This window comes from Lissotriton helveticus, chromosome 1_1 (genome assembly GCF_964261635.1).
Source record: "Lissotriton helveticus chromosome 1_1, aLisHel1.1, whole genome shotgun sequence".
Taxonomy (NCBI): Eukaryota; Metazoa; Chordata; class Amphibia; order Caudata; family Salamandridae; genus Lissotriton; species Lissotriton helveticus.
In genome coordinates this window covers 1,834,268,959-1,834,296,388 of record NC_136057.1, presented here as the reverse complement: position 1 = coordinate 1,834,296,388, position 27,430 = coordinate 1,834,268,959, and the positions used below count along the sequence as shown (strand labels likewise).

General features: G+C 47.0%; 1 protein-coding gene across 1 annotated transcript in view; it reads right to left on the bottom strand.

Annotated features, from left to right (window-relative positions):
* Positions 1-789: 789 nt before the first annotated feature.
* Positions 790-27,430, bottom strand: part of LOC144753527 (guanylyl cyclase C-like) — a 632,982-nt gene continuing 606,341 nt past the window's right edge. The window contains exons 26-28 of the mRNA XM_078641183.1: positions 23,847-23,923; positions 8,432-10,126; positions 790-1,242 (exon numbers count right to left, since the gene is read on the bottom strand). Of these exons, the coding sequence (XP_078497309.1) occupies positions 9,952-10,126; positions 23,847-23,923 (252 nt within the window). The 3' untranslated portion in view covers positions 790-1,242; positions 8,432-9,951. The remainder of the gene's footprint in view (positions 1,243-8,431; positions 10,127-23,846; positions 23,924-27,430) is intronic.

Genomic DNA, 27,430 nt, shown 5'->3' with positions numbered 1-27,430 from the left:
AGGTTGAGAATTAATATCTCTGGCCCAGTCTAATTACCCCGCACCTCCCAATAAAGGCTTTTTTGACAAAAATAGATACTCTCTGTCAGAGAATTAAACTTGAAACATGAGAAATCAGAGCACAATGTGGTTATAACAAAGCTCTAAAATCAATATGCAGTACAACTGTGCGATATCAGTAACTCACCCCTTGTACCAATATGTGGTGGGCAGTGTGGCTTTAGTGACTGAGCTGTCTAATCAAAATGTACTGAAAATGTGAGCTTTAGCGATCACGTTTTCTAACATGTATCTAAAGTAACGTAAATGACCAACTTCAATATTCACTATGTGAACAGAGAATTGAGGTGCATTATCTGGGATTTTAAATCAGTTTTTGTTCGGCAAATTGAGCACCAATGCCTTAAATACATTATCAAAATCTGGTGAGAAGGCAAGACTTCAGTAACTGAGCTCAGGCATCCATTTTTTAACAGAATTGATTGCTCTAATAATGTAGTGCTATATTTAGTATGAGATAAGGCAGTGAATTTTCATTTGAAGAGATCTATAATAAATATTAGAGTAAGACTTCAGTAACTGAGCTAGTATAGGATTGTGAAGTATCAGTGACTGAACTCTAAAATCAAGGTCACTGGAATTATGCAATTCTGCAGATGCAGATTTTTCTCACAATTAAGGATTTACCACATTTGCCTCATAATCCATCATCTGTTGCATAATCTAAAGATTTAAACAAAAACAAATAGTTTCTAGCTCAAATAGTTAATAAAAACTTGGCAACACTTGTTCCAGTGCAATGGAAGGCCCTTTTAATAGGTTATTGCTGAATATGGTTATTAAATGTATACTAATAAGGTGATTATTTTGCCATACAGTGATACCATGTATAAAAATGATAAGATAGTGAATTAATAGTATTAAAAAGTGTGCCACATTACACCAGATAATTTGCTTTTTCTTGTTACGTAACATAATTTAGTCAACCCTCCTGCGTAATTTGCTCTTTCTCTGCAGCATAATTCCAGTGGTCCGTTTTTAATAATCAATATGTGGTGAAATAATGAAGCACTAGAGTTATTATTCTAGAAATGTTTTTGTATATGGGATTGAACTTTTAGTGATTGACAAGTGGGGGAGGTTGTGGTGAGCAAGCTTTATAGTAAGTGATTGAGACTTCGGGCCTGATTTAGATCTCGGCGGATGGATACTCTGTTACAACAGTGACAGATATCCCATCAACTGAAATATAAATCCCAATATATCCTTTTTTTTTTTTAAATTTGTTTTATTGTTGCATCAAAGTATACGGTACAGTGTAAATAAGCCGCTGACGTGGCCTCAACATTCAGCCATGCGTGCAACGTGTTTTTTGTTTATACATCTGGTACAAATATATAGTTCCTCCAGTAATCAGTACATATTGAGCAATCATGTTTGCAGGTTAGGAGGCAGTGAGCCTGCATAGCCAGGAGGATAGTGAATGATTACAGGAATATAAAGTCCCGTCTCGAGGGCGTTGGATCGGGGTCTGTACAGCCCATATAATGGTGCTACCAGAAAACGGGGGGGGACAAAACTGTGGGGGGGAAGCATGTGGGCACTAGCGTGGACGAAATACCGGTGAAGGGCGCCGGGGAGGGGGGGGGGGGCCCAAGGAGCTATTCAGCTTGCACTTAAGAAGGGTGGGAAGTCAATCAGGATGCATCAGGAACCCACCCCGGGGAGGGGGACACCAGACAGGCGTCAACGGTCTTCTCGGGCCGGGGGGGGGGGGGAGTAGGTGGGTCACCCACTTGCGTGGACTGTCGGAAACTGTAGAGGAGCATGGCCCATTCCATGGATATGGGAAATTTACGCGCACCCCTGGCTTCTTCTTCTCTAAGGGCATCTTCTTCCGCCGCCGTCGTCCATTTACTGACCGCCCCCGTCCATGCTGCTATAGGGGGACCTTCCGGGGATCGCCAGCGCATGGCTATGCATCTGTTCGCTAGCAGGAGCGCTAAGGACACGAAGCGTCTATGTACCGGGGCTTTCTTAGGGACATGAAAGATGCCTAACGCGCTAGATTCCCAGGTGGATAGTGTAGTGAGACCTGTCAGTTCTGATAGTGTGTTGTGTACCGCTCGCCAAAAGGGGTGAAGGTCGGGACAGCTCCAGAACATGTGGCGAAAGTCTGCAGCAGGGGAGCAGCATCTGGGGCACAGGAATGGCGTGGAGGGATAGAACTTCTGCAATCGCGCTGGGGTGAGGTACGCCCTGTGTAGGATATAGTATTGGATGTTCTTGAAGCGGGCGTTCCTAGAGACGCGCTTTGGGGCTTCGAGCGCTTTAGTCCACTCCGAGTCGTGTAGCGCGCGACCTATGTCCTCCTCCCATGTAGCCCGCAAGGTCGTCAGGGGTGCGTGTGAGAGTTCCCGGATGGATTTATACAGCCAGGTGACTAAGTGGCGTCCCACCCCCATACGTAGGACAGCGTGTATTACTGGATGCGTGTCTGGCTCGCCAGTACGGAGGTTAAAATGGGGCTGGTATCCGTCAATCAGCTGTTGATATCTGAGAAATTGGCCCGGGGGGAGCCCGTATTCAGTGGTCAGGCGGTCAAGTGATTTTAACTGGCCTCCCTCAAAGAGCGACTCCAGATCCGTGATGCCACATTGCGACCATGCGGTGAAGCACGTAGCCGTGAAGTAGGAGTCTTGCCTGGGGCTGCCTATCAATGGCAACAACGGGGAGTACGGAGGTCTATTGGGGGACATTCGGTGGATCCGCATCATGCACCGGCGCGCTATCGCCACTTGGAGGGGATACGTGTGCCACGGCTTGGTGCCCGGGAGAAGAAGACGGGTGAGTTCCGGGGTTGCGATTCTGCCGGTCGAGGTGACAGTCTCCTGAGGGTAACGATCCGCTGTCCAGTATGACAGCCATTGGAGTTGTGCCGCGAGGAAATATGACTCAAAGGACGGAACTCCGAGTCCTCCCATCGTCGTGGGAAGCTGGAGGGTTTTTAGGGCGACCCTATGGCGCCCCTCGCCCCAAATAAGGGTCCCCAGGAGGGAGTCTACATCGCGGAAGAAGGATCTGGGTGGAATCACCGGCAGATTCGTGAAGTGGTAAAGGAGTCGGGGAGCATTACCATTTTGGCCAGAGCTATCCTTCCTATCGGGGCCAGTGGGAGTTTATTCCAGAAAGCGACCGCCGGGCGCAGGCTGGCAAGTGCCTTGCGGTGGTTCCCCTCGAAAAGGTCAGCTGGGGAATCGTACAAGCGGACACCGAGGTACCGGGGGGCTTCCGCAGACCATGAGAGGTTATGCGCTCCGAGCCCGACTTCCCGGGGGGGTAGGCTCGGGTGTAAGGGGTAAACTGTGGACTTGTCCCAGTTCACCTGTAGTCCCGAGGCCTCTGCGAAGTCCGCCAGCGTCACCCCTATAGAGGTCAGGTCCGTATCGATGTCTCGGACGTATATGAGAAGATCATCTGCGTACATGGATACGCAGTGCGTGCTGTCCGCAAGTGGGATGCCCCAGTCCACACCTTCCTGACAGAGCCGAACCGCCAGCGGTTCGACTGCTAGCGCAAATAAGAGAGGCGACAGGGGGCACCCTTGCCTTGTGCCTCGTCGGACTGCGAACGCCGGTGATATACGTTTCCCGATACGCACCCGTGTGGTCAAGTCGGTATACAAGAGGCGTGTGTACGCTATTAGCGTCGGGCCGATATTTAGGCGCTGCAAGACTGAGAAGAGATAGGGCCAGGTGAGGGTGTCAAACGCCTTCTCCAGGTCCATAATGAGGCAGGCGGCGCGGGGGAATCTGCCACGTACCTGGTCTTGAACGTGGATGATTCGGCGGAGGTTCTGGGAGGTGTTCCTCCCCGGAACAAAGCCGCATTGGTTGGGGTGGACCAGCGGGCGTATGACTTGCGCATAACGATCAGCCAGAATTTCCCCCAGGATTTTACAGTCGGCCGACAGGAGCGTGATGGGGCGATACGACCCCATGTGGAGTGGATCTCTGTGGGGTTTGGGGAAGGTGACAATCACGGATTCCCGCAGTGACTGGGGTAACCTCCCCAGATGAAGAGACGCCCCGAACACCCGTGACAAATGGGGGACCACTAGGGGAGAGAATGTCGAGTAGTACTCCAGCGGGAAGCCGTCCAGTCCCGGCGCTTTATTCCGGGACATGGCACGAATTGCCTGGGTGATGTCAGAGGGTTTTATCCTGGCGTCCAGGGCACGTTTGTCTACATCCGATATTGCGGGCAGTGTCAGTGGATCCAAAAAACGTTCCACAGAGAATGGGGAGTATTGGGCTGGGGTCCCGTACACTTGTGTATAGTGACGTTAGAACGCTAGGAGGATCTCGGCCTGCGAGCGCACCAGTACACCGTCTAGATCGACAATATCCGTGATTGGCCTGATTTCGGTATCCTGCCTCGCCATCCAGGCCAGTAGTGCTCCAGTTTTGTCTCTGTCCTTATGCACCCTAGAGGCGTAAGCCCTAAAATTGTATCTTCGGAGGTCAGCGCAGGCAGTCTGATACTTCGTCTTAGCCTTGGCCGTGAGCGCGGCGTGTTCCATCGAGTCGTCAGGCCGTTTAGTGAGCGCGGCCAGAGACTGTTCTGTAGCTCGGAGCGTCCGTTCCAAGGTGCGTCGGACTCCCACCACCTGCTTGATGCATTCTCCCCGCGCCACCACCTTAAACGCGTCCCATTCCACCAGTACCGACGATGCCGTGTTTGTGTTATGTGTAAAGTAGTCGCGGATGCTGGTTTCGTGTGTGTCTCTGAATACTGGATCTGAAAGGCAGTCCCTAGGGAGGCGCCAGGTGGGGACAGGCGGGTGTGGGGGGCGCCAGGTTAGACGGATGATGTGAGCGTCATGATCCGAGAGGATCCGACCTAGGTAATCTGTGGATGTGATCTTAGGGAGGATTGGTGCAGAGCAGAGGAAACGGTCCAGACGGACCCTGAGGTTATGTGGAATCGAGTGGAAGGAGTAAATGCGAGCCAGTGGGTGCAGGTGTCGCCATGCGCCAGTGATTGCCCAGTGCGTGGTCCATGCCCTGAAGAGTGCTGCCTGTCGGGGAGCCGGGGAGTGTGCGGGGGGAGGATGCGAGCGGTCCAGGGCGGGGTCCAGTGTGCAATTAAAGTCACCTCCCAATACCCACGGAACTGTAGAGAACTGGGCTAGAACGCCCGTGAGGTGGTCCCAAAATTTATCCTGGTCCGTGTTGGGGGCGTAAATGCTACCAAGGAGTATACCCTGGCCATCGAGTATTCCCTCTAGAAACGCATACCTGCCCTCTCTATCCACCACCCGCCGGAGCTCTCGGAAGGGTGTACCTGGCCTGACCCAAATTAACACGCCGCGCGCAAACGCTGAATAGTGAGTGGCACAGAGGGTCCCTCGCCATTTGACCTGCAAGCGAGTGAGTTCGGTAGTGTTCATGTGTGTCTCCTGCAAAAATGCAATACTGGCTGACATACGTCTAATGTATGAGTAAACAGAGTAGCGTTTGCTGGGCGTGTGTAGGCCTCGCACATTCAGTGTAAGGACATTAATGTCTGAACGTGAGTCTGCCATTCGTACGGTGTCGTGAGTGGGAGAGGGACCCCCCTGCAACCCCCGTCGGCCGCCAGTGTGTATGTGTCACGTGTACTCCTAGTGCGCCAAGCTTCCACAATCATGGGGGAGGGACTAAGGGAATTAACAACAGATAGAACCTTGGGTGGGAAACAGTCCCAATACTGAGGATATCTCACCGGGGGTGGCATATCCAAACTAGTGTCCCACTAGGGGAGAAAAATACAACGGATAACAGCGGGGGCGGCAGCATGTGTCGCTGCTGGGCCTGTGCGCGGGTCGGGCTCTTGTAGGAGAAGCGTCTATCGCTCGCAAGCGCTCACAGTTATTAGACAAAGCAGTCTAGGCTCCTAGACGTCGCGCAATACAATAGGCCACCATGAGAAGGATATAATAGTGGAAAGTTCATCCATCATGAAGAGGTGCCAGGTCGGTCGGCCAGGGTAGCTTCCAAGGTGTGCGCCGTAACAAGGGGGGAGGAGATTGGTCCAATCCCCGACATTGTTCCGTCACTGTCCCGGTCTTTCTCAGGGGTGAACAGGTGCGGTCGACCCTCCAGATCCGACGCTATGGGTGACGTGTGCAGTTCGGTCACCACTCTCAAGGCATCTCGTCGCTCCTGCATGATCTGCGTGAGGTCGGGTGAGCCCGTGGGGGATGATGTCTGGCTTTTGGGGCGGCCTGATCGAGTACGGCTCGTACCTCGTCGTCTGGGGCGTCTGAAGTCGTTGTTGCGAGCTCTCTGGGGCCCAGGATTAGGGATTATTGGGCAGTGAAACTCAGTCCAATCCTGTGCTTCCTCCGCCGTGTTGAAAAAGAGGGCTTTCCCCTTGTGCAGTACTTTCAGGTGGGCCGGGAACAGCAGGGAATATTGAAGATCATTTGCGCGGAGACGCCTCTTGACGTCTAGGTAGGTGGAGCGCTGGAGTTGGATCTCTCGGGCATAGTCCGGGAACACCATAACGTGCTGATCTTCCACTTGGAGGGGGCCCCCCGTTCGGGCCGCACGAAGCACCGCATCGCGGTCTCGGAAATGCAAGAATTTAGCCAGCATGGGTCGTGGAGGGAGGCCCGGCTTGGGTGCCCGGGCCGGAACCCTATGGGCTCTTTCAATGGAAAAATATGCCGACCTTTCCGCCTCCGGTGTGAAAGATTTGGTCCAGAGCTCCATGTATGTCAGAGGGTCCGAGTTCTCAATCCCTTCCGGCAAGCCCAGAACGCGGATGTTACAGCGTCTCGAGCGCCCTTCCAGGTCCACTGTGCGTTCCTCGAGGGCCGCCACGCGGTGCAGGACCTCCTTCAGTGCCGCCTCTTGTGTTTTCACCGCAGGCTGTAGTTCAGTCACAATCCGTTCTCCGTCTTTCACTCTGTCCGCCAACTTGCGATGGTCGTCGCGGATTAAACTGATGTCCGTTGTCAGGACACCCAATCTCTCTTCCATTGATAGGCGGGACAATTCAATTGCCGCCAACACCTGATCCAACTTTGCCGACAGTGTGGGGTCGGTTTGCGACGCGTTGGCTTGCGTCCATGTTCTCGTTTGCGGCATTCTCTCGGGGGCCGTCTCGGGCACAGCCGTCGTCTGCGTGGGCCTCGTTTTCCCCATGAGTGCGGTCAGAGACGGGGAGGGCCCGGGCCTCCGTGCACCCCGTAGTCAGCCGGCCACCTTTCCTCTGCGTATCCGGGTAGGCAGTAGCTCGATGCAGGTCGGGCTTCTAGTCCCACTTGGTCCCGGGGCAATCACTGTCTTCCTTTTAGGGGACCCCCGCTAGTTCGGGGCGCGAAGAGCAATTTGTGGCTGCAAGGGGGTGACAGCCCTGGCGTCAGGAGATACGCATCAGAGGGGCATTGCTCCCACAGTCCAGGCTTCTCCAGAAATAGGGTGCTTGTAAGTAAGGTCGGGCTCCGCCCCCTCAGGCGACCCCGGGGATCGAGGAGCAGGCGAGCAGGGATCGGGGGGCGGGGGCTCGGGTTGATGAGCGACCCCGGTGTGGTGTGTTCTGCCTCGGGGTCAGTGGAGCATCATGTCTGCAGGGAGGAGTCCATGCCAATCAGGGCGTCCTGGTCCCTGCGGGCGCCATCTTAGGGCCAGGCACCCGGGTCCACCGGGCCACGCGATGCAGCAGGAGCTTTCTGGCTCCCCCCCCCCCTGAGCAAGGGCCAACGCCGTCCACGACCCCTCGGCGGGCCCCAGCGGGGACAGGAGGCCGCCGGGGCGCTGGCGCCGAGACTCACAGGAGGAGAGGGGGGGGGGGAGGAGGGGCCGACACCCACCGCCTCCAGGTGGGATCGAGGCCGTCCGGGGGGTCCCAGCGTCACATAGGCGGTACCTCCGTTAGTGTCTCCTGGTCCGCGGCGGCGGGCTGAGCAGTGCTGGGGTAGGCTCCCGGTCACGCAGGAGCGCCGATGCAGTGATCCCTCGGGACAGCGGCCGCCATCTTGTGCGCCGGACCGCTCCCGCTATAGCTAGTCCGGCTCGGTCCAGGAGCCCGTGAGGCGGTCACTCCGCTCCCCGCTGGGGCACCGGGGCCGCCAGCCGTCCTCCCCGCCGAGGGCCGCCGCCCCGGGGACAGGTCCTCAGTGGCGTCCACCGCAGGCAGAAGGAGCCGCGCCCGCCATCTTGGACACTCGGCGCCCGGCTCCGGCGTCGATGAGGGACGGGACGGTGTCCGACGCTCGTCCGCAGCCCCCGCAGCTCAGCCAGAGGACGTTCACCGCAGGTATGCTTCAATGGGGTGATTTTTGTAGGCTGAGGCTCCCAGCGATCTCAGGAAGTGGGCACGATGCTAGCCCGATCGCGGAGCCTCAGCAGGACACAGCCGCCATCGTGGCTTGCCTAGCCACGCCCCCCAATCCCAATATATCCTATGAGATTTATATTTCGGCAGACCAGATATCCTTCAGCTTTCAGACGGAGTAACCCATCTGTTGAGATCTAAGTCAGTTATTTCTAAAGACAGTGGTCCCTAGACAAGGGTTAATGTGAGTAAACAATAAATATAGACCCAATCAGTAATATTTTTTACTGTTGTCCAGCCGGACAGTTTTTTTTTTAATATGCAGCTGCTTAAATATATACAAAATAAAGCAAGAAACAATTAAAGTGGGGCACAAGCCTGTATCCAACTTATTGGGAAGGACGTACAACATGAAAACAGAAAGGCTCAGTAAATTGTTTGTATGGGGCACATTTTGATATGACAAACAAATTATAGTCGAGACACCATTACACAAATCAGGCCCTTAGTGACTGAGCTTTATCATCAGAAGGTGGGAAGAGGCAGAGGCTCCCTTGACTAAGTCCAAGTTCTATAAGTGATAAGAGGGTGAGGTTTCAGGTATTGGACTCTACAATATTTCTTTTAGATGGTCAGGCTCCAGTGACTGACCTCTGTTGTCAATAAGTTTAAAGCTGATAAATCCTCAGTAACTAAGTATTGCATTAACATACAAGACACAGTGAGACTTCAGAGAATCACCTCTATAATTAAAATGTTGCATCATTCTGAGGCTCCTATAACTGAGTTCTCTACACAGAGAAGTGCCACTGTGTGTCACATGATATTAGCTCCCTTCACACGGTCACTGGGTGAGTAGCCGATTTCACACAGTGGTAGGAAAGGCCAGCTGGAACCCACTGCAGAGAATGTATTTCCAGATCATCTGATTCAAGACTCTGAGCAGTCGATGTCCATTAATGGGTGTGAAAACACCTCTAGACATCGGCAGCAGACTCAGAAAGTTTTATTTACCATGGTGTGTGGAAAATTTGGGGAGAGGTTAGAGGGAGGCCGCAGAAGTAGTGCCTCTCAATGCACTTTTAGGATGAATACACGCCCTTCTAGGTCCCCTTCCCCTCTCACATTGAGAAATTTCTTTTGAAGTTGGCAGATTGGGGAAGGAGAGAAGTCAGTGAATGGTCACTGTATTCAAAATGTGGTAAGAAGACATGTAGTGACTAAACTCTGTGGTCAATGTGAGACAGTGAAACATGGTGCACTTTACTCCCTTTGCATTATGTTTGTAAAGTTTCAACCTGCACTGGCTGACTGCTGGTCTCAACATGTCATAACAGGGTGAGCTTTCAGTAACTGAGCTCTATATTACATATGTGGGAAGAGTGTAAAATAACAGTGGCTTAATTTCTGAACAGTCTATAATTTCAGTTTTGTAAATTGAACATGCTTCAGTCTCTACTATGCCATTCTCTCATTTATGATAGCACAATGTACTTCTACAATTAGAGCTCACATTAATATAAAGTAAAACAACTATGGCTAGTTTCGCCCCAAACATGTTTGATTTCTCCTCCAGTTTAAGCGTATCTTGGCTACTCTAGATGACCAGCCCCCTCAGCTTTAATCTCACAGATAAGTGCTTGAATTGTCTTCTGTGTCCAGTTGAAGGTATTCCAGGGTGCCCCTTCTATAGCTTGCAACGCGGAGTGGCTCTTGCGCCCTGAAGCCTTCCTTCTCTCGCTTCTTCAGTGACTCTGCGATCTTCTCAGCAAATTCAGCCTGAAGACGCTGTTGATTTTCACTGAAAATGAAACCAAAGCATTCTTTTATCACATATGATTTATATTTTTTACCTCGAAACTTGACATGGCACGATACAATTGTTCAGGGACATCATTCACAATAAAACAATAAACATTTAAAATAGTTAGAAACAACTGTAAAACATTGGGTGTCCAATATTAATGAACACTACTCAACATAGTTGATGGTGGTACCAATAAATGTATACTTAAATATATCTGACGCCTTAGATTTTGGCATATAAAGAATATCTTCTCTGACAGGGAGCTATGACAGATGCTGTACGAGCCAGGTGATCAATTTTAAACTGTAGCTTAGCCTCAGAAAAGAGCACATGCAATTTCTCAGTGACCACAAGCATATTGGCAACTTTCTGGCTGCGAACAGGTTTCAGCATGAGTTTCCCTCATTGCTTGGAATCACCATCGGCCAGGATGGGTGCATCATAAAGAGAACTGATCCATTTCTCAAGCATCGGAGTGGAACATAGTTGACCTAACTGAGTGATCAATAATCCCTTTCGTCAGCAGGACCACAACAGAATTATTTCCTCAACCTCCAGAAGAAGGTTGTAATCAAACGAAATATTCTGACTATACAGCAGAGGGCGACCCAGTTCCTGACAAATGCCTCTCACTTCATTAGAGGGTTTTACATTGGCAGACACATGTCAACCTCCGCTGGTGGGTTGAATTATACCCCACAACAACTTTAATCTTACTCCTGGGAGACTAAATAAAGTCTCAGAAGGTCAATCTAGGCAATCGCTTTATATAATAGATATTTTCCCTCTGCACATTCGCCTCACACCTGACAAACTTTAGGGAGTGGCATCACCCTCAGGAACAAACACCATTCAAAGGAAAAAAGGAATCCCCAAAGAACTCCCCATTCTTGATCTGCTCAACTGTAGCTCACACCCAAATCAAAGTGATTGGTGAAGGAGAGGCCCGAGGATGAAGCATGCCACTTAACTGGAGGGTGAGGGCCTTCGTCCTGATACAACGAGGTGCATGTTCTCATTATGTCCTCTTTTTCCCCTTGAATAGACTGTCAGTCTTATTGTGTGCAGTAATTTGAGTGGGACGTTAAGCTGACTGTATTTGTGAACCCACGGACCTCCATGGCACTTGCATCATTAAGACTACAATGCAAGTCAAAGTCAATGGCCCAATGTACAAAGCCATTTAGCATTTCTTAACGGGCCGAATCGCTATTTCAGCCTGTTAAGAAATGCTAAATGGCCTTTTCAGATGTACAAAGGGTAAAAAAACATCGCAATTTGCTATTTCAACACTGTAGAAGATTTAGGAATTGCAAATAGTGATTACCGATTCGCGATTACTCAAGCACATGTACAAAGCATTACCTAAATGCTAATAGGGCATTTAGGAAATGCAATTACCTTCAACTTCAAGTCAATGTTAACCATGTGCAAAATAATATGCATTAAAAATGCATTTTTTTTATTTTAACATGCAAATTGTGCATTTAGGAAATGCAATTGCCATCAACTTCAAGTCGATTGTAACCATGTGCAAAAGGATATAATGCATTAAAATGCATTTTTTTATTGTAACATGCAAATTGTGCATTTAGGAAATGCAATTACCATCAACCTTAAGTCAATGGTAACCATGTTCAAAAGAATATAATGCATTAAAAATGCATTTTGTTTATATGACATGAAGTGCACATATGCCCCTAGGGCGTGTGTGCACTTACACTTGCACTAGGAAATTCGGGGTGCTTCCAGGGGGAGTTTAGGCCCAGAGGCACCCATGGCTCTGCGTTTCTTAAATTGCGATTTCCTATTAGCACATTGCAATTTAAGAAATGCAAACCATTTCCTATTTCGCCCATAGGCGGGAATGCAATGGCATTTCCTATTTCCGATAACCTAATAGCGACTCCTAATCTGTAGGAATTGCTATTAGGGAATCACACATTTTGTGCATATTCCTTTGCATTTCTTATATAGTGATTCTTACAGAGTTGCCATTTAAGAAATGCAAACAGGAACCTTAGTACAGCTGGCTCAATATTACATATGTGGCCATTGCACAAGACCTTTGGAATTGTGCTGTATCTCACCATGGGCCAATGCCCTGTATCTGTAGCTCTAACCCTGAAGAATATGGCTTCATGTATCCAAGTCATTGCCCACTGACCACAGATAGTTGACCTTCCTATGGGCCTCTGGTAAGTACATGGGAAACTTTGTAAAACCACTGTTGTTGAATGAAGACTTACTAATCCCAATAAATGCAGCTTGAAAAATGAGTAGAAATGTTGAGCTTGTTTGCCATCACAGTACTGACAGCTGGAAGCCACACCTTTTCCCTAGTGAGCTTCTTTGTGGTCTGAAACCGGTGTCACTCTTGTGTGCTGGTTTGATGATCACAGTTACCTTAAGGCCTTGGGTTCGACTAGTTGTGCTCCTCAGAAAATGACTGTGAGTTCATTCATGTAACTTTACGTTGAATGAATCTTGACATTATTTACACACCTCTATTTCTGGGATGTATCACTGTAAGTGTTTCCTGCAGGGAAGATTTACCAGAAAGCTAAGTTGATGGGCTACAACACTGATGTACTCTCTGGCCATGAAACGTTTGAAAAGATGTGTGGGTCACAAGTGCCCATAGCCTGTATTTCTGAATTGATCTCCGGTTCCTGATGGTTCCATCAGGAGATATTTGAATTTGTGGTTTTATAATACTCAAAGCCCATGCAGTGCCCTATGACTTCAAACGTAGTTCATTATTATTGGCATGGTGAGCCATCATCCTGTTCAAATGGCTCAGACCCCCGTCCACAAATGCCCAGATGCCTTGTATCAGTGCTCTGAAATTGGCATGCCTAATTTTGTAGTAGGAGCCCCTGGATGATGATGTAGCCACCCATCATTGTTCTATTTTTCCCTCCGTAGTCAAGGTATAGGGCGAAACCGGTCCTAGGTTGCTTGTGTTCGGGGTGGACTGTTACCAAAAGGAACAGGGTCAAGACTGATTTGCATATGTGTGGGTCTAAACTGAGGTGGCATGGTGAGCAGAAGAACAATGACTTGCAGTGCTACACCAAGCTAATGCCAGTGGTTAGATTTATTACAAGCAACCTCCTATCACCTTTTGTGTGTTTCATGTACCTCTCTAAGTGGCATGGATATGCCCAGATGTGGTTCCCATGCTCACTGTGTCATTGGAATCAAGCTGTACCTAGCTGGTGAGCCCATAACTAGGGCGAAACCGATCTGGGTTGATTGTGTTCCGGTTCGGGGAGAACCTGGCTTGGCAGTTCGAGCCAGACTGTTCCAGTGAGGATTTGGGTGCATTATATGACATGGCTGTGTGGCCTTATTGTGGAATACACTCACAAAAACTGTCTTGGGTCCACTCAGGCTCATGTGTATCACCTTTGCTGGGCTGCTCTGGCTTCGAGCAGCAAAACGTTTGACAAAGGAACTTAGTGTAAAACATTTAACAGCACCAAACAACAGAATAAAACACAATGTATAAAAAGAGAGCATATTATTATGAAATTTTAGAGGCCTTGATCATAAAAATCCACTGGAAGGTTCCAGAGATATGAATTTTTAAAGCATTTAATAACTTTTAATGCAGGGGTCTCCAACCTTTTATGTAATGAGACCTACTTCTGATCAGTTAAAATCTTCGTGAACTACTGTAGGCCAAGTAACTTGCACATTCTTACAGATATCCCTTAGCCCAGCTTCATTAACTTTAAACCTAATGTCCATGGAGCACGATACTATGGTTTGAACAAAATACTGTGACTAGAGGTACTATGATAGGGCTGCCATGTACATCAGTGAGTACATGGTCTGTGGGGATGTATGAATATGTGTGTGAATGAATGGGATATATGTGTATGGGTAACTGGGAGCCACTGCTCTTAGAGCAGTGAAAGAGGGAAAAATAAAACCAAGCGTTATTATCATTTTATTTTTGGTTGCTGCGGGGCTGGTTTAAGGTGGGGCAGACTGGTGGCTCAGAGAGGAGGAGTGGAGTACGCACACTAAGGGGCGATTAAAATGTCGGTCAGAAAGCCTCCGACCATTGGTCGGAGGCTTTCCAACTGACGTCGTCGTTTTCCACTCCGACCACCAAATTACAATGTAGGCGATCGGATTTGAAACCAGCCCGTCATTCCGGCTGGATTCCCACAGGCTCAGAGAGCCTGTCTGCTAGTCAGAGACTGGTCCGTAATCCGATTGGATGATGTTTCTGCCATTGGGATTATGATGCTCGGTTTCTGACAGGCTTTCCATGCTGGGCTTTTCAACATGGAAAGCCTGTCGGAAAGCGTCTTTGCCGCCCTGTTCATCCCTGCCATGCGGTGCAGGAATGAACACAACCACCCATTTCCCTATGGGAGCTTGTGCTACAGCCGGTTTCCATAGGGAAATGTGAGTATGTGACAAAACCATGTACAGTCTCATCGTAATTAGGTCCGGAGACGGGAGGTCGGTCCCGATTCTGGGATGAAGCCGGTCAGAGGCAACTCCGACCGTCATTATAATTGGCCCGTAAGTGCGCATGAATGCTTGGCCAGCCAAAACTGCCGGCCAAGCAGTCATGCTTGCTTTGCATACTCCCCACCAGGTTGTAATGGACAGCCTGATATGGAATATGCACAAGCTCCCTGTCCCGATCTGAGCACCGATCCAGGGCACTCAGACCAATTACAATGCTACATTGCAGCTTTGCGATTGGCCAAGGGGAGCCTGTGTCCCTGGGTGCTTCATCCGGACTGGTGTCAGGAAGAGCGGAGGAGAGATGGGGCTGGCAGAAAAGGTAAGTGCATTTTTTGTTTGTATTTTCAGACACTCCTTTGTCCCCATCACGATTCCCTACTAGCCGCCACGGCTGAGAGCGTATGTCACATGTACTTGTGGCACAGGTCATTCCTTTCACCATATGGGGCATCATTACAAGTACAACACAAACCATTTTTAAATGGGATAAATTTAAAATGCAGAAAAATGTCCAGCAAAGATTTTCATAATAAGGAACATTTTTCTGCACTTGATGGAACATTTTTCTGCACTTCAAATTTCTCCCATTTAAAAAAATTGGCTATTTTTTCAGTTATAATTATGGCAGACTTGACAGTGTGACTATCAGCCACTGGGAGCAAGATGCCAACTGTCTGTAAATGAGACACTTTGAAATGGGAGAAAATTCAACTGAAGAGTTAACTTAATCATTAAGTAAACTCTTCAATTTAGTTTTGTCTCATTCAGAAATATTATTTGGTTCTCATGCTCCAATATTGAGTTGAGAACAACTTTTATTTAACAGTTAAAGACCTCAGTGCATCAATTCTGAACCTCTGTGACCCACATAGGTCATAATTCTGAGTGGAGCACTGCTCATTATTGGTTTTTTTAAAAATGTATTTTATTTTAAAAGTTTCATATAGCGCTAGCTCGACCCGTGGGTATCAGAGCCATACACACAGTAAAAACAGAACAAAATTGCATTACATAGTAGGAAGGCAGTAAGAAAGCAAAACAGAGATAAAAAATACAACATGAAAAATAGGTAAACAGTGCAGGGGAGAGAGAGAAAACAAACAAAGTTGGCTAACACAGTCCGTTCACTAACTATCCTTGAATGTCAAGAGAGAGAGGAGTCAACTCGGATATTGAAGTTTAGGTTCGTTGGCGTTGGCTGGGAAAGTATTTGTTGAGGAGATGGAGTTTCAGGTCCCTTTTGAAACAGGAGTAGGAGGGGTTGCATCTGAGGACTCTAGGGAGAGCGTTCCACATCCTGGGAGCGTTGCTAGAAAATGATGGGTACTGAGTGGTTTTCTTTTTCAGTTTCAGAGGGATAAGAAGGAGTGAGCTGGAGCTTCTCAGAGTTCTGGATTTTCCTGCTCTTACCAGTTTGTTGTTTAGGTAGCTGGGGGACTGAGAGTGAAGAGTTTTGTGTGTGATGCATTAACAGGCTCTGCTATCAGCAGCCTTATAATAATGTAAAATAAACATAGCCTTTCCTTTACTTTAAAAGGAAAACACAACACTTATTTATTGCAGTTCTTAGTTAAAATGAACTCAAGGCTAGGAGCTACTCTGAAGGTTATTGAGAGCTACTGGGAATGGTCAACAAAAAGTTTGTTCAGCAACTCCAGCCCATGTTGAGTGACTACATCTGACAGGGCGGTGGTCTAGGAGGCGAGGAAGGTTAATTTGGACAGTTACCTGTCCACCAGAGTCTTTTGCAGTCCTGTTCCAGCCTTTAAGAAATGACCACTATAGACGACAATGGAATTGTCCTGATGCTGGGAATGCAAGAGGGAAAGATGCTTAACCGCATGCGCGCTAGCGGTTTTCCCGCTGCGCGCTGCGTTTTTGAAAAAGCCGCTTTACATGACGAGCTCAGCTCGTCATCAGCGTGCGAGCGGCGTAACTCATGACGAGCTCGTCATGAGCGCCAAAGTGGTTAAAGATGCTCCTGGTGCTGTGCGGTTGAATGAGGTGAGTTGTCCTCGATCCACGGGGGCGACTTTTACCATGGAACTTGGGCTCCCATGACGTCTTCTTTGTGACAGTAAAAGGCCAGCTGTGGCTAGGCTCTTAATCTCGTGACACAGCAGTCACAGCAAAAATGCTTGGTGGGGGCTAGTGTCCCTTTTGGTTGACAAATCCGGGCTCTGATAGTACTCCCGGGTTCAGTGGACTTGGGTACAACTTTTGACCATTGTGGATAGGTCACTTTGGGTGCCTAGCGGACGGTAGCAGCAAAATGTCTGCGGTGGCTACCAACTTCCTATTTTGGGCTTCTTCAGCTCTTTTGTCCCTGGAGCTGGTTCCAGGGGCGCAGCTGACTGATCCTTGTAGTCACTGCTTCTATCTGGGGCTGGGATCAACTTTTCCCCGAGTCAGGAACCACAGGCGCAGTACAAAATTTACTAGCCCAAAGTGCAGCAGGTAAAATCCTTCCGATGGTGCAGCCTCTCTTCGTGCAGCTACAAAGGCAGCAGGGCAGTCCTTATTTGGTCTTCTCTCCAAATGCAATGTGTAATAAGTTCCAGGGTGCCAGGCATGCCCATTTTATCCTGGGAAAGTGCACCCAGGGGACAACAATGGACTAGCAATTCCCCTCCTCTTCAGTGACAACGTTTTGGTGATGTGTGGCCCTTGAAAATCCCAGAGTGCAATATTCTTGCCACTCTTAAGATGTCGAGACCTTCTCTTAACTACGAGGAGCTATGTAGCTACTTAAGGGCTACACGCCCATGGGAAAACCGCTTTGGGGATGGGTTTTCTCTCTCTGTCCATGTCTCCAATTTGTTGGCATGAACAAAAGGTAGCCTGCTCGGTAGTGTTATCTTCAGCAGGCCTTAAAAGGCCACTTCCCCTTTGAAGCTCGCCTTTTGGGCTAACACCCTGAGTGGCCTGCCTGGAAGAGGTCACACCTAACTCTGTGTAAACTGCCTTTGTTCCTAAGCCTGGGAGTCGTTCACATGTCTCCTCAGGGGGCCAGAAAGCTCTGTGTGTGCTAAAGCCTGTGTGAGGCCACTGGACTAGCTTGGGCACAGATGCCTCAGTGCACATTCCGAGTTGAGAACAAGCAGATAGCAGTCCAAATGGGAGCAAAAAGGGGGCAGCTGCAAAAAGCCTGTGACCTCACGCAACCCCTCCCCCTCAGCTAATACGCCTGGGAGACCTCAAACCAATTGGGGAGTTTCCCTGACCATTCAGCGAGGAAGGATGTAGGAAATTGGCTGTCCTATTGCAGGGCTTACTCTGCCGTACATATATTCCTCCCGGGGAACTGACCTACCTCTACTTTGACAGGACACATCCTAAACTAGACTTTAGCTAACACTCTGCCTTTTCCACCCTTGTCTTTTACTTTGGGTGTGGAGATACCTACCTCCTCTAACCCGACCGTAGCTATGGCAACACCTAGCTAACACAAAGATGTTATCCAGCACTGCAGTAACCCCACCATAACCTACAGGGTCAGGGGGCCTACTTTGCTTCTTGTCATGGGGTCTGACCCCCATGCTACAGACAAGGCTGCCTTAAAAGCAAACATCCAGCAGAGGCTACTGACAGATGTCAGTGCCCAGAACCACACCCTTAGCTTTCCACTAGCAGGTGGATGGGCTATTTTGGGGATGCTTTGGGTTCTTGGAGCCTCTCTATTGTTTCAGAGTGGGGGGCTACCACCTCATGTGGTAGACACCCTTCGTACACCCTTTCTTCTGCCAGCTCAGGGGTGACACCTTGTTGGTGAGCCATTGTCTGACTCTTCAGGACTTCTTGGGAACAGGATAGACCTTCCAGTGCCAACTTTGGCGTTCTCCCTTACTGGGATGGATTCCCTTGGCTCCCTGAGTCTCTTGTTAAGAGTTGCCTACCTTTCTTCTTTTTGCCTTTCTTCTGAGGCCTAAGTCTCCTATTCTTAGGGACAGGACCGTTAGGATCCTTTGGAGAGGCAGTGCCCTGGGCAACTGCCCCCTCTAGGCTCAGGCCAAACTCTGGGAGGTCATTTCCTAGGAGGCAATCTAGGGGAGGTCAGGACTGACTACCACCCTATGACAGCTAAGGGTACCCCCTATCTCTAGGGTCGCTTAGGCCACAGGAGGTCTGATAGTGACCTACCCTGGGATAGCCCTTACTCTCCTGGAAAATACTGGTCTCGGGACAACAACCTGTTCGCCAATATGGTTTGACTGGAAGATATATGTCTCTCAGGGCAGTGACTGGGATCCCATTCACCTTGATGTGGTGAAAGTCTTTACTACCACCCTCAGGAGTCACCAATTCAACATCAGGGCCCTTTCCCCAGTTAAAAGCTACCAGGATATCCTCATCAGAGGAATCCTGCTCAAAGGCTACACTGGCTAAACCAGCGGTAACCTTTGTCTTGGTACAGACTGCATCCCCTCTGTAGTGCTTTGTTTTATGACAGTCAAAGCAAGGTCTACTGTCAAAAACCTTTTTTAACCCTGGGCCCCCAATACTCTGGTTGCTTGATTTTCTCTTTCTCAGGGTTCTGGGTCTCTGAGTCAAGTTCCAGCCTTTAGGAAATGACTGCCGTAGAGAACAATTGAGTGGTTCTGATGCTGGGTATGCAGCTCAAGGATGATCAAAGATGCTCCTGCTGCTGTGCAGTCGACAGGGGTGAGTTGTGGTGGAGTTCTAGGTCCACGAGTGAGGTAGGTTGACTTTGGCCATGAAACTCTGGGTCCTATGACATCCTCTTTGCGACAGTAAAGCGGGGCAACCGATCTCACGACAGAGCGGTTACAGCGAAAATCCTTGGTGGGGGCTATTGTCCCTCTTGGTTGACTAATCCAGTCTCTAATGATACTCGCCCACTCTCTGGTTGTGAGGATTGTCTTTGTTTTTTGCACTGGTTCTTGACCCTTCTTGCCTTTTTGCATTGTATCAGGTTCCTATTGCCTTTAGCGTTTCATTGCGTCAGAAATGTTTTTACATTTAGTACTGCTTTGCACTTGGCTATCACTATCTTCTGCACGTCTCTGTACCAGGTTGTCACTGCCTTTAGTGTTGTCATACTGCATGAATGAAGGCTCTGTGTTAGGCTGTAGAAAGAGGAAAAAGCCTCTCAGAAATGTTTTTTTGCAGGAAGGTGCCCCTTCTGCACAAAAACAACTCTGCCTTCAACACAGGAGCCCATGCACCATTGTGCAAGGGTGCCTGCGTTGGCAGTAGGCTGCTAAAACGACACAAGTGCAGGAGGAAAGGACAGGAATGTGCCCTATTGGATAAACACAGCACATTCCTGCACTTACCATGTGAAGGAGGACAGCGCAGCAAGTTGACGTGCTGCGCTGCCCTGCACCACAGCGATAATAAATACGGCCCTAAGACTTTAATACCAACCCTAGCTTTTTAGTGTGTTAGGATGTCCACACAATAGTATTTGGTGAAGTGTTAACCACATAGCTGCCTTATAGATGTCAGCAATATGGATGTTCCATTGGCTCCTTTTTTCGGATGGAATGTGGCTTTGACGGGGCAGGCAAGGGTCTCTTAGCTTTGAGGTACTTTCTCTGGATGTGCTTGCCAGACCACCTAGCTAGCCTGTTTCGATAGAGGACAGCCCTTGTGAGATTTGCAAAAGCAAAAAAGAGTTACTGAGTCTTGCAAAAGGGTTTGATTGTATCAATGTAGTACATGGTGGCAAGTTTAACATCAAGTGAGTGTAAAGCCCTTTCGGATACCGAATCTGGTTGGGGGAAGAAACCTGGGAGCTCTATTGTTTGATTAAGGTGGAAAGGAGATGCCACTTTGGAAAGTAAACTGGGATCAGTTCTAAGTACAGCCATGTCATTGTGTACTTGGAAGAAAGGCTCTTTTAGTGTGAGGGCGTGTAGCTCCTTAATGCACGTTGAGGAAGTAAAAGCAACCAGGAAGGCAATTTTCCATTAAAGGAAGTGTAGGGATCACAAGTGCACGGGTTCAAAAGTAGGGCCCATAAGTCTAGTGAGGACCACATTAAGGGTTCAAACTGGGGCAGGTAGAACTCTTGGTGGGATGATGCTTTTGAGACCTTCCATAAAAGCCTATATGACAGGGATCCTGAATAGTGAAGAGTGTTCTCTGCTCTGCGTCTATTGTGCAATAGCAGCCAAATTAAGGCATATAGAGATGTAGTCAATGCCTTCGAAGAAAAACTAGTCGCAAACGTCCAAGCCCAACACTAAATGACAGAAATATACAGAGAACGTGTATTACACCTGCTATGACCAAATCATTCCTGCACTCCCTGTATAATAGGAAAGGGCTAGGGAACCTTCAGCACGTTACCTTAGCAGTGATCAAGATGTGTGGATGGCCATAGCTGTCATAGGTCGGAGAAAGGCAAGGACTCAGAAGAAACTTCCATGGGTGAGGGTTATGTTAGGAGATGTATTGATTCTCCATTGAGTCGGCAACGGTTCCTGAGCTGGGACTGCATAGCTATTCTCACTCTGGGAGACATTCTAGGGGGCAGAGAGATTTGAGGGATTTCACTCAACTCTTGGAGGAATATGAACTACACCCCAACCAATATTACAGATATCTGTATCTTAAGGATGTAACAGACACTTAAGAAGAGGACTAGACATAAATTCCTAAAGAGATCCCTTTGAAAGAAGGATTTTAAGGGAAGCATTGTGGAAGGATGTGGTTTCAAAAATCTATAAAACACTTACTGACAACACTCCAGATAGCTTGCAAAAGCTTAGGGAGAGATGGCAAGACCTAGTTGGGCTTGAAGAAAAGGACTCTGATGATGCAATAAGACACCCAAGAGAAGTTTTGATCCCCTCCAATTTCAGTTTGATTCAACTCAAAATATTATACAGAGCTTATTATCACATGATGACATTGACCCCTACAGGAACTGGCCTCAAACGTAAAAAAGAAAATGGTACTGTTGCACCCAGCTTATGGGAATGCAAAAAAGGTCAGGAAAGAGGTAGGGGAAGAGATATCAGCGGTGGAGGGCAAATTGATCCAACTGGTGCTAAAGTAGGTCATTATGGAGATTCTAGAAAAAAAGGGCTTAACAAGATAAAAAATCATATTATGTTACATTGGGGTCATGGTGGCCAAACACAGCATTATGAGATACCATGGAAGCTACACTACCCCCACCTTGGAACAAAAAGCATTGGGAAATAGCTAAAAGGGGAAAGAGGATGCTTAGGAAATCACCACAAGACAGAGGGCTTGGATGAAACATTTGGGGTTAGTGGACGATTAAAGAGCTGGGGAGGAACTGAGACAACCTATGAGCTGATTCCCCAAGACTAAGTGTATGCATTGGAAGTAGCAGCCAAGTGATAATCAGAGGACAGGATTACATGCTAAGGACTGCAGAGATGTAGGAATCATGAACACAATTCTGTGGAAGAAGGAGCACATGAGAGCTTAATTTGTCTGGTAATCTTCAAGATAACAAGCTTGCCAGTGACACAATTGTGTATTGTTGTGGTACGAAATGAAAAATCAATAAGAAGTGTAAAAAAAACACCATTTCAAACTTTGCAGCATCCACTGTTGGCAGCAACGCCACCATTACCAGCAACACTACCACCATCACCGTGAACACCACCACTTATACTACAAACATTGTTATGACAATTAGCACCGCAGCACTATCTTTACTTTCATAAGCATTACCATCCCCACTTCCCACCATTATGCACAAGCACAGCTATCAGTATTACCACAAAAATGATTTAGCAAAAGCATTACCAGAATCACCATTCACACCACCACCACCATAACCAGCACCATTACTATTTTTCAGCTATAAACATCATTGCCGAACGACCACATATGGTGTTAACACGCACACATACTTAGTACTGACACTGGTGGAAAATAAACAGCAACTAAACATGTGCCAAGTAATAGCAAACGTGCACACATGCTCCAATCAGCATGTCGGCTATACACTAACAGGACATTGGAAGGGATACCACCACCACTCAATAGAATAAAACAAACTATAATGGAGGTTTAAAGCAGTGACAGGGTCGGGAAGGGGGTGATATGTGGACAGGGTAAGCACTGGGAGGTGCCATGTAGCAAGCAGATATGGGACGGGGGAGGTGGGGGAAACAGACAGCAGTAACAAAGGGAAAAGCAGTGACGGAGAGGGGGTGATCTGTGAAGGAGGCATGAGGGCGGGTTAGAGTAGAGGGAGCTGGTAAAAGAACGATCACTGTATAGAGTGCTGAAAAAGAAAGAAAAATGTAGGTCCTAAAATGGTCGTAAACACTGGAACTGTGGATCATTAGAAGTACTTGGTCCATGCTCTGAGGGGAGGGCTAAACACAAGAAGAGGCATGACCATGCATGCAGGGAAACATAATGACAAAGAATATAAGACACACAATGGAGCGAGTCAATGGGAAGCCTGTGGGCTGAAGCCCACAGATTAAACACAACATGTCTCTTCTAGACAGCATATGCACGGTCTAGCCGAAACCTAAACAGATCTAAACATATTGGCTTCTTCAATCTTTGTTTCTTTGGTCTCATGAGTGCTCACCTACTTATTTTAAATAACCGGCAGAGTGAGCTGGGCATTTATTTTACTTAAACAATAGAAATAATGATGGTGAGTTTTCCCTAAAGACAGCGTTTTTCTAAATTCTATGAGCAAAAAAAGAGAAAGGTAAAAACTTGTTGTGTAATATAGTAAAGTCAAAGCTCTTGTTCATCTAAAAAAATCAAAAACCAGCACAACCTCTGTGTGGTTAGTCCACGTCTAAACTAGTGAGCTAGACCAGGGGTTTGGTTATGGCACCATCTGGAGTATCCGTGTGTAATGTGGAGTTCTTTAGTCCGTTGATGGAGCTGACTCAGTAGTTCATCCTTTTGAGGTACCAGGCGGATGTGGCACCCTCAAATCGACTTTTAAATACCAACCTACAACAATATTAACTTGCAGTCAGCAGATGTCAGTAGATGTGACGTTAAGATAGTAAATCTCTCCCCTCTGTGGCCAAGTGGCTTACCTGATCGACATTGTACTAGTTGATATCTTGTTGTCTAAATAGTTCAAGGTCAATATGTGTGTATTCAAAATGTTCGCACACAACCAGAAGGTAAATGTAAAAAAATCAATTGTTATTATTGGTTTACTTTGAGCTGTGATGTCTGCAGAACATTGAACTCTCTGGATTCACAAGGCACACCATTGATCTCTACTTACATTGAAGGTGGTGTCGGCAGATTGTACTCCTTGTCCTTCTCTCCGGTGAGCCAATAAGTAGTCTCCAGTCCTTTTCCCTGGAAGAAACGAAATTGACACATATAAAGGAAGATGCAATAGACACAGTTATAGATCTTGTCACTGTTCCCCCATATATATGCACTGACGTTCCAACTTATAGGATTCCTTATTGTAGTTTAATTATCTTGGGGATCCTTTTCCTAAACTTGTCGATCCTCCTCCATCATGCAGGAGGAAGAGGACCCCCAAGAAATCTAATTTTCCTTTTTTATTTTACAAGTAGGTGTGTAATTGTAACTCTTGTCCATGAGGTGGTGTCCCTAGTTACAGTTCCCATGTAGACCTTGTCTTATGTGTAAGCATATCTCCCATATATCATGTATGACACCTGTAGGAGGCAGGGAGGTAGCCTCAGAGTGTGTGATTGGGGTGCAACTTGCCCTAAATCAATGCTATATGATAGTTGGGTCTCGAGGCCTTAAGTCGGTTCTTCTATGTCTGTATTTGTTTTTGTCATTGTCTTCAATCAATCAATCTCATTGTCTTGATTTCGCTAAGTTTCAACTTGTTAATTTGTTGGATCAGGAAGTTAAATATATGTAGTAACTGGCTTTCCAAAAAGGTAGCAAATTTGCATGTATAGTGGCATTTCTTGAATAAGTGAAAAATGACTACTTTTTAGAATTCACAAACATTGCCAGTTGTAGTCTGTGCCAGTTTTGCAGGCATACTATTGGCAATCAAACACCCAAAAAGTGATGGGAGAAATACTTGTAAATAGTCTAACCACTGGCAATCACTCAGGTTGGCATTCACTCACTGTGTCACTCTAGAGAAAGGGTCTGCTATAGGGTTTGGGAAACAGAGTAAAGGCAGACAGGTTGGTGGAGCACTTTACGTCTGCCACCCTGCTTTTACTCTGCCCACCAAATTTAGAGATATCCGCCGACCCCTGGACATGACTACATTATGATAGGCACCGTCCTCGAAGCAGTTCCTGTCACTGTAAGAAAAGTTTGACAGATGGCTCGGTCATCATCATCAACTTTATTTGATCAGTTTCCGTACCAATCATAAAAGTTCCAATAACAAAATGGAATACACATTTACAAGGTATTAGGTCAATAGGAACAGCTTTTAAAATAATAAAACCAACTTTAAAAGAAAAAAGATAAAAATAAATAATTCATTATAAACAGGTGTGCAATTTCCTAGTCTTTACAGAATACGTTAAAACGATCTAATAAAGCAATCAAAGTAATTCATTTTCATTAATGTGCATTTTCCTAGTCTTTAGAGAAAGGCATAAAAACGGCACCACAAAGTAACAGACCAGATGATCAGGCAACATTCTTAGGAAAAACAGACCCAGACAACATTGTTTAAATTTATAATTGCACATGATAGGAAGTAAAAAAAAAAATCAGGTAATCAATATAATATTTACAAAAGTAGAATATGTGAAAATCAGATTGCGGGGAGACGCCGTCGCAGGGACAACAAGATAGGGCCTGGGGAGAAACATTATTTGTTGGGTAGCCCAGCATACAGGGGATAAGTTTTAATCGAAACCGAGTTAAAATGAATCTGTGACGTGGATTTTTCACAGTCGACATATAAGTCGATTGTCCCGCTGTAAACTGCGGGCCATCAAGATGTGCTTGAACAGTATATTTGCTACTATTGGTTTTGAACCTGTTTTTACCCATGAGGGATAGGAAACGTGTTTTTATAATTTTTCTCCATATACTCAAAGCAATTACTTAGTGTTTCATATAAGGTTCCCAATCCCAGAGCAAATACAATCTTTTGTATATACATGATCCAAGGGATCCTCTGTACATGTTCTAATGTAAAGCAATCAATGATGAACTGCTTTGTCAAGTTAATGGATTCCCTTTGCCATATAGAATGCCAATAGAGGATTGGCGCCATTCCTATCTGATCAGCTATGTAGGGGACATCCAGTTCAAGGTGGCAGTTAAAATTTGAACAACTATGAGGAAGGCCCACCATTGTTTTCCAGAAGGCATCTTCTGTCGTTTGTATGGCCACTGAATTAGCATGGCGACATACTCCGGCTCCATAGGAGGCTACCGAAGAGGATTTTGCTTGGTATACTTTTTTTACAATATCAATATGTTTTGATCCAAGTTTATTTGTTGAAGAAAGTATAGCGTTGTTACATTTTTCAAGGTTCAGCCCTCTGGTATTCACCATTGGGGACAATGTGGCCATCCTGTCAAATGTCATCCCTAGATAGGAGAACTTGTCTGTCTGTGCAATTTTGTGCCTCGCAATATGAAAGGTACAGGCATTCTTAGGTTTAGAACCTGTCACTAAGATGGACTTCGCCTTGTTGGTTTTAAGGTCCAAGTTTCCTATAAAAAGAACATATGATTCTATCAGCTTCTGGAGTGCTATGCCTGTGCATGCGATTAAAACCGCATCATCAGCATCAAGGAGTATTGGAATGCGGACTTTATTCATAGAGGGAACATCCAGGGTCGAGGCCAAAAGGGGAGCCTCAACTCCATTTGTGTATAAAGAAAACAGGAAAGATGCGAGGACACACCCTTGATGTACCCCCCTGGTAATAGGAAACCATCTTGTACACTCTCCCTGCCTTCCATATCGGACACAAGCTGCATCCTTCGAATATAGCTGTCTAATGAAGGAGATGATTGCCTCATCAACGCCCATCTCCCCTATAATCCTCCGTAGATGACAATGGGCAATGCTATCAAAGGCTGCAGATAGGTCCATGAAAGTCAGGTAGACGTTGCCTTGTTTTGCTTGTGTTTATTTAGCGACAAGCAGGATCAGGTTTAAGCATTGACCATGGGTACCTTTACCCTTCCTGAAGCCATATTGCGAAGGAATCAGGACCTTGTTTACAGTTGCCCATTCCTCCAGCCTATTTAGTAGTACTCTGCCCATGTGTTTGGCAGTGCTGTCCAGGGGAGCTTGCTGTCAAACTTTTCTAAAGATTTTTTAACGTTTAAAAACAAACTTCCAAAGTGGGAGTTTTAAAAAAAAAGTATATATATATATATATATATATATATATATATATATATGTATATCACTCCCAGCATTCCCTTATCACCTCCAGTCATATATTTATATATATATATATATATATATATATGACCCCCACACCATGGCCCCCCGTTTAATTAGTAGATGAGCCCCGGGAAGTAGTGGTTCCAGGGGCGCAGATGGGTGCCATGTGGCCACCCCGCATAATTAAAAACAAAAACCTCAGGGAGGTGGTGGTCCCCAGGGTTTAATTAAACCCCTATTAGGGGGGCCACCGTGCATCTTTAAAAAGTTGCCTCTGATCCGTGGGTCCACCCGTGAATTCATGGCATAATTCAATTTTAAAAAACTTTTGAGCCCTCATCCATATATGGAGGTCAGGGTATTCCTACCCGCCTCTTTTCTTTATTTGTGGGGCTCAGCTTCAAGCTGAGTCCCAAGATGGCTGCCAACTCTTCCTGGTTGAAGTGTGGGCAGCCAATCAAACTACAGTACAATCAGCAAGTCCACTGCAAGGACTC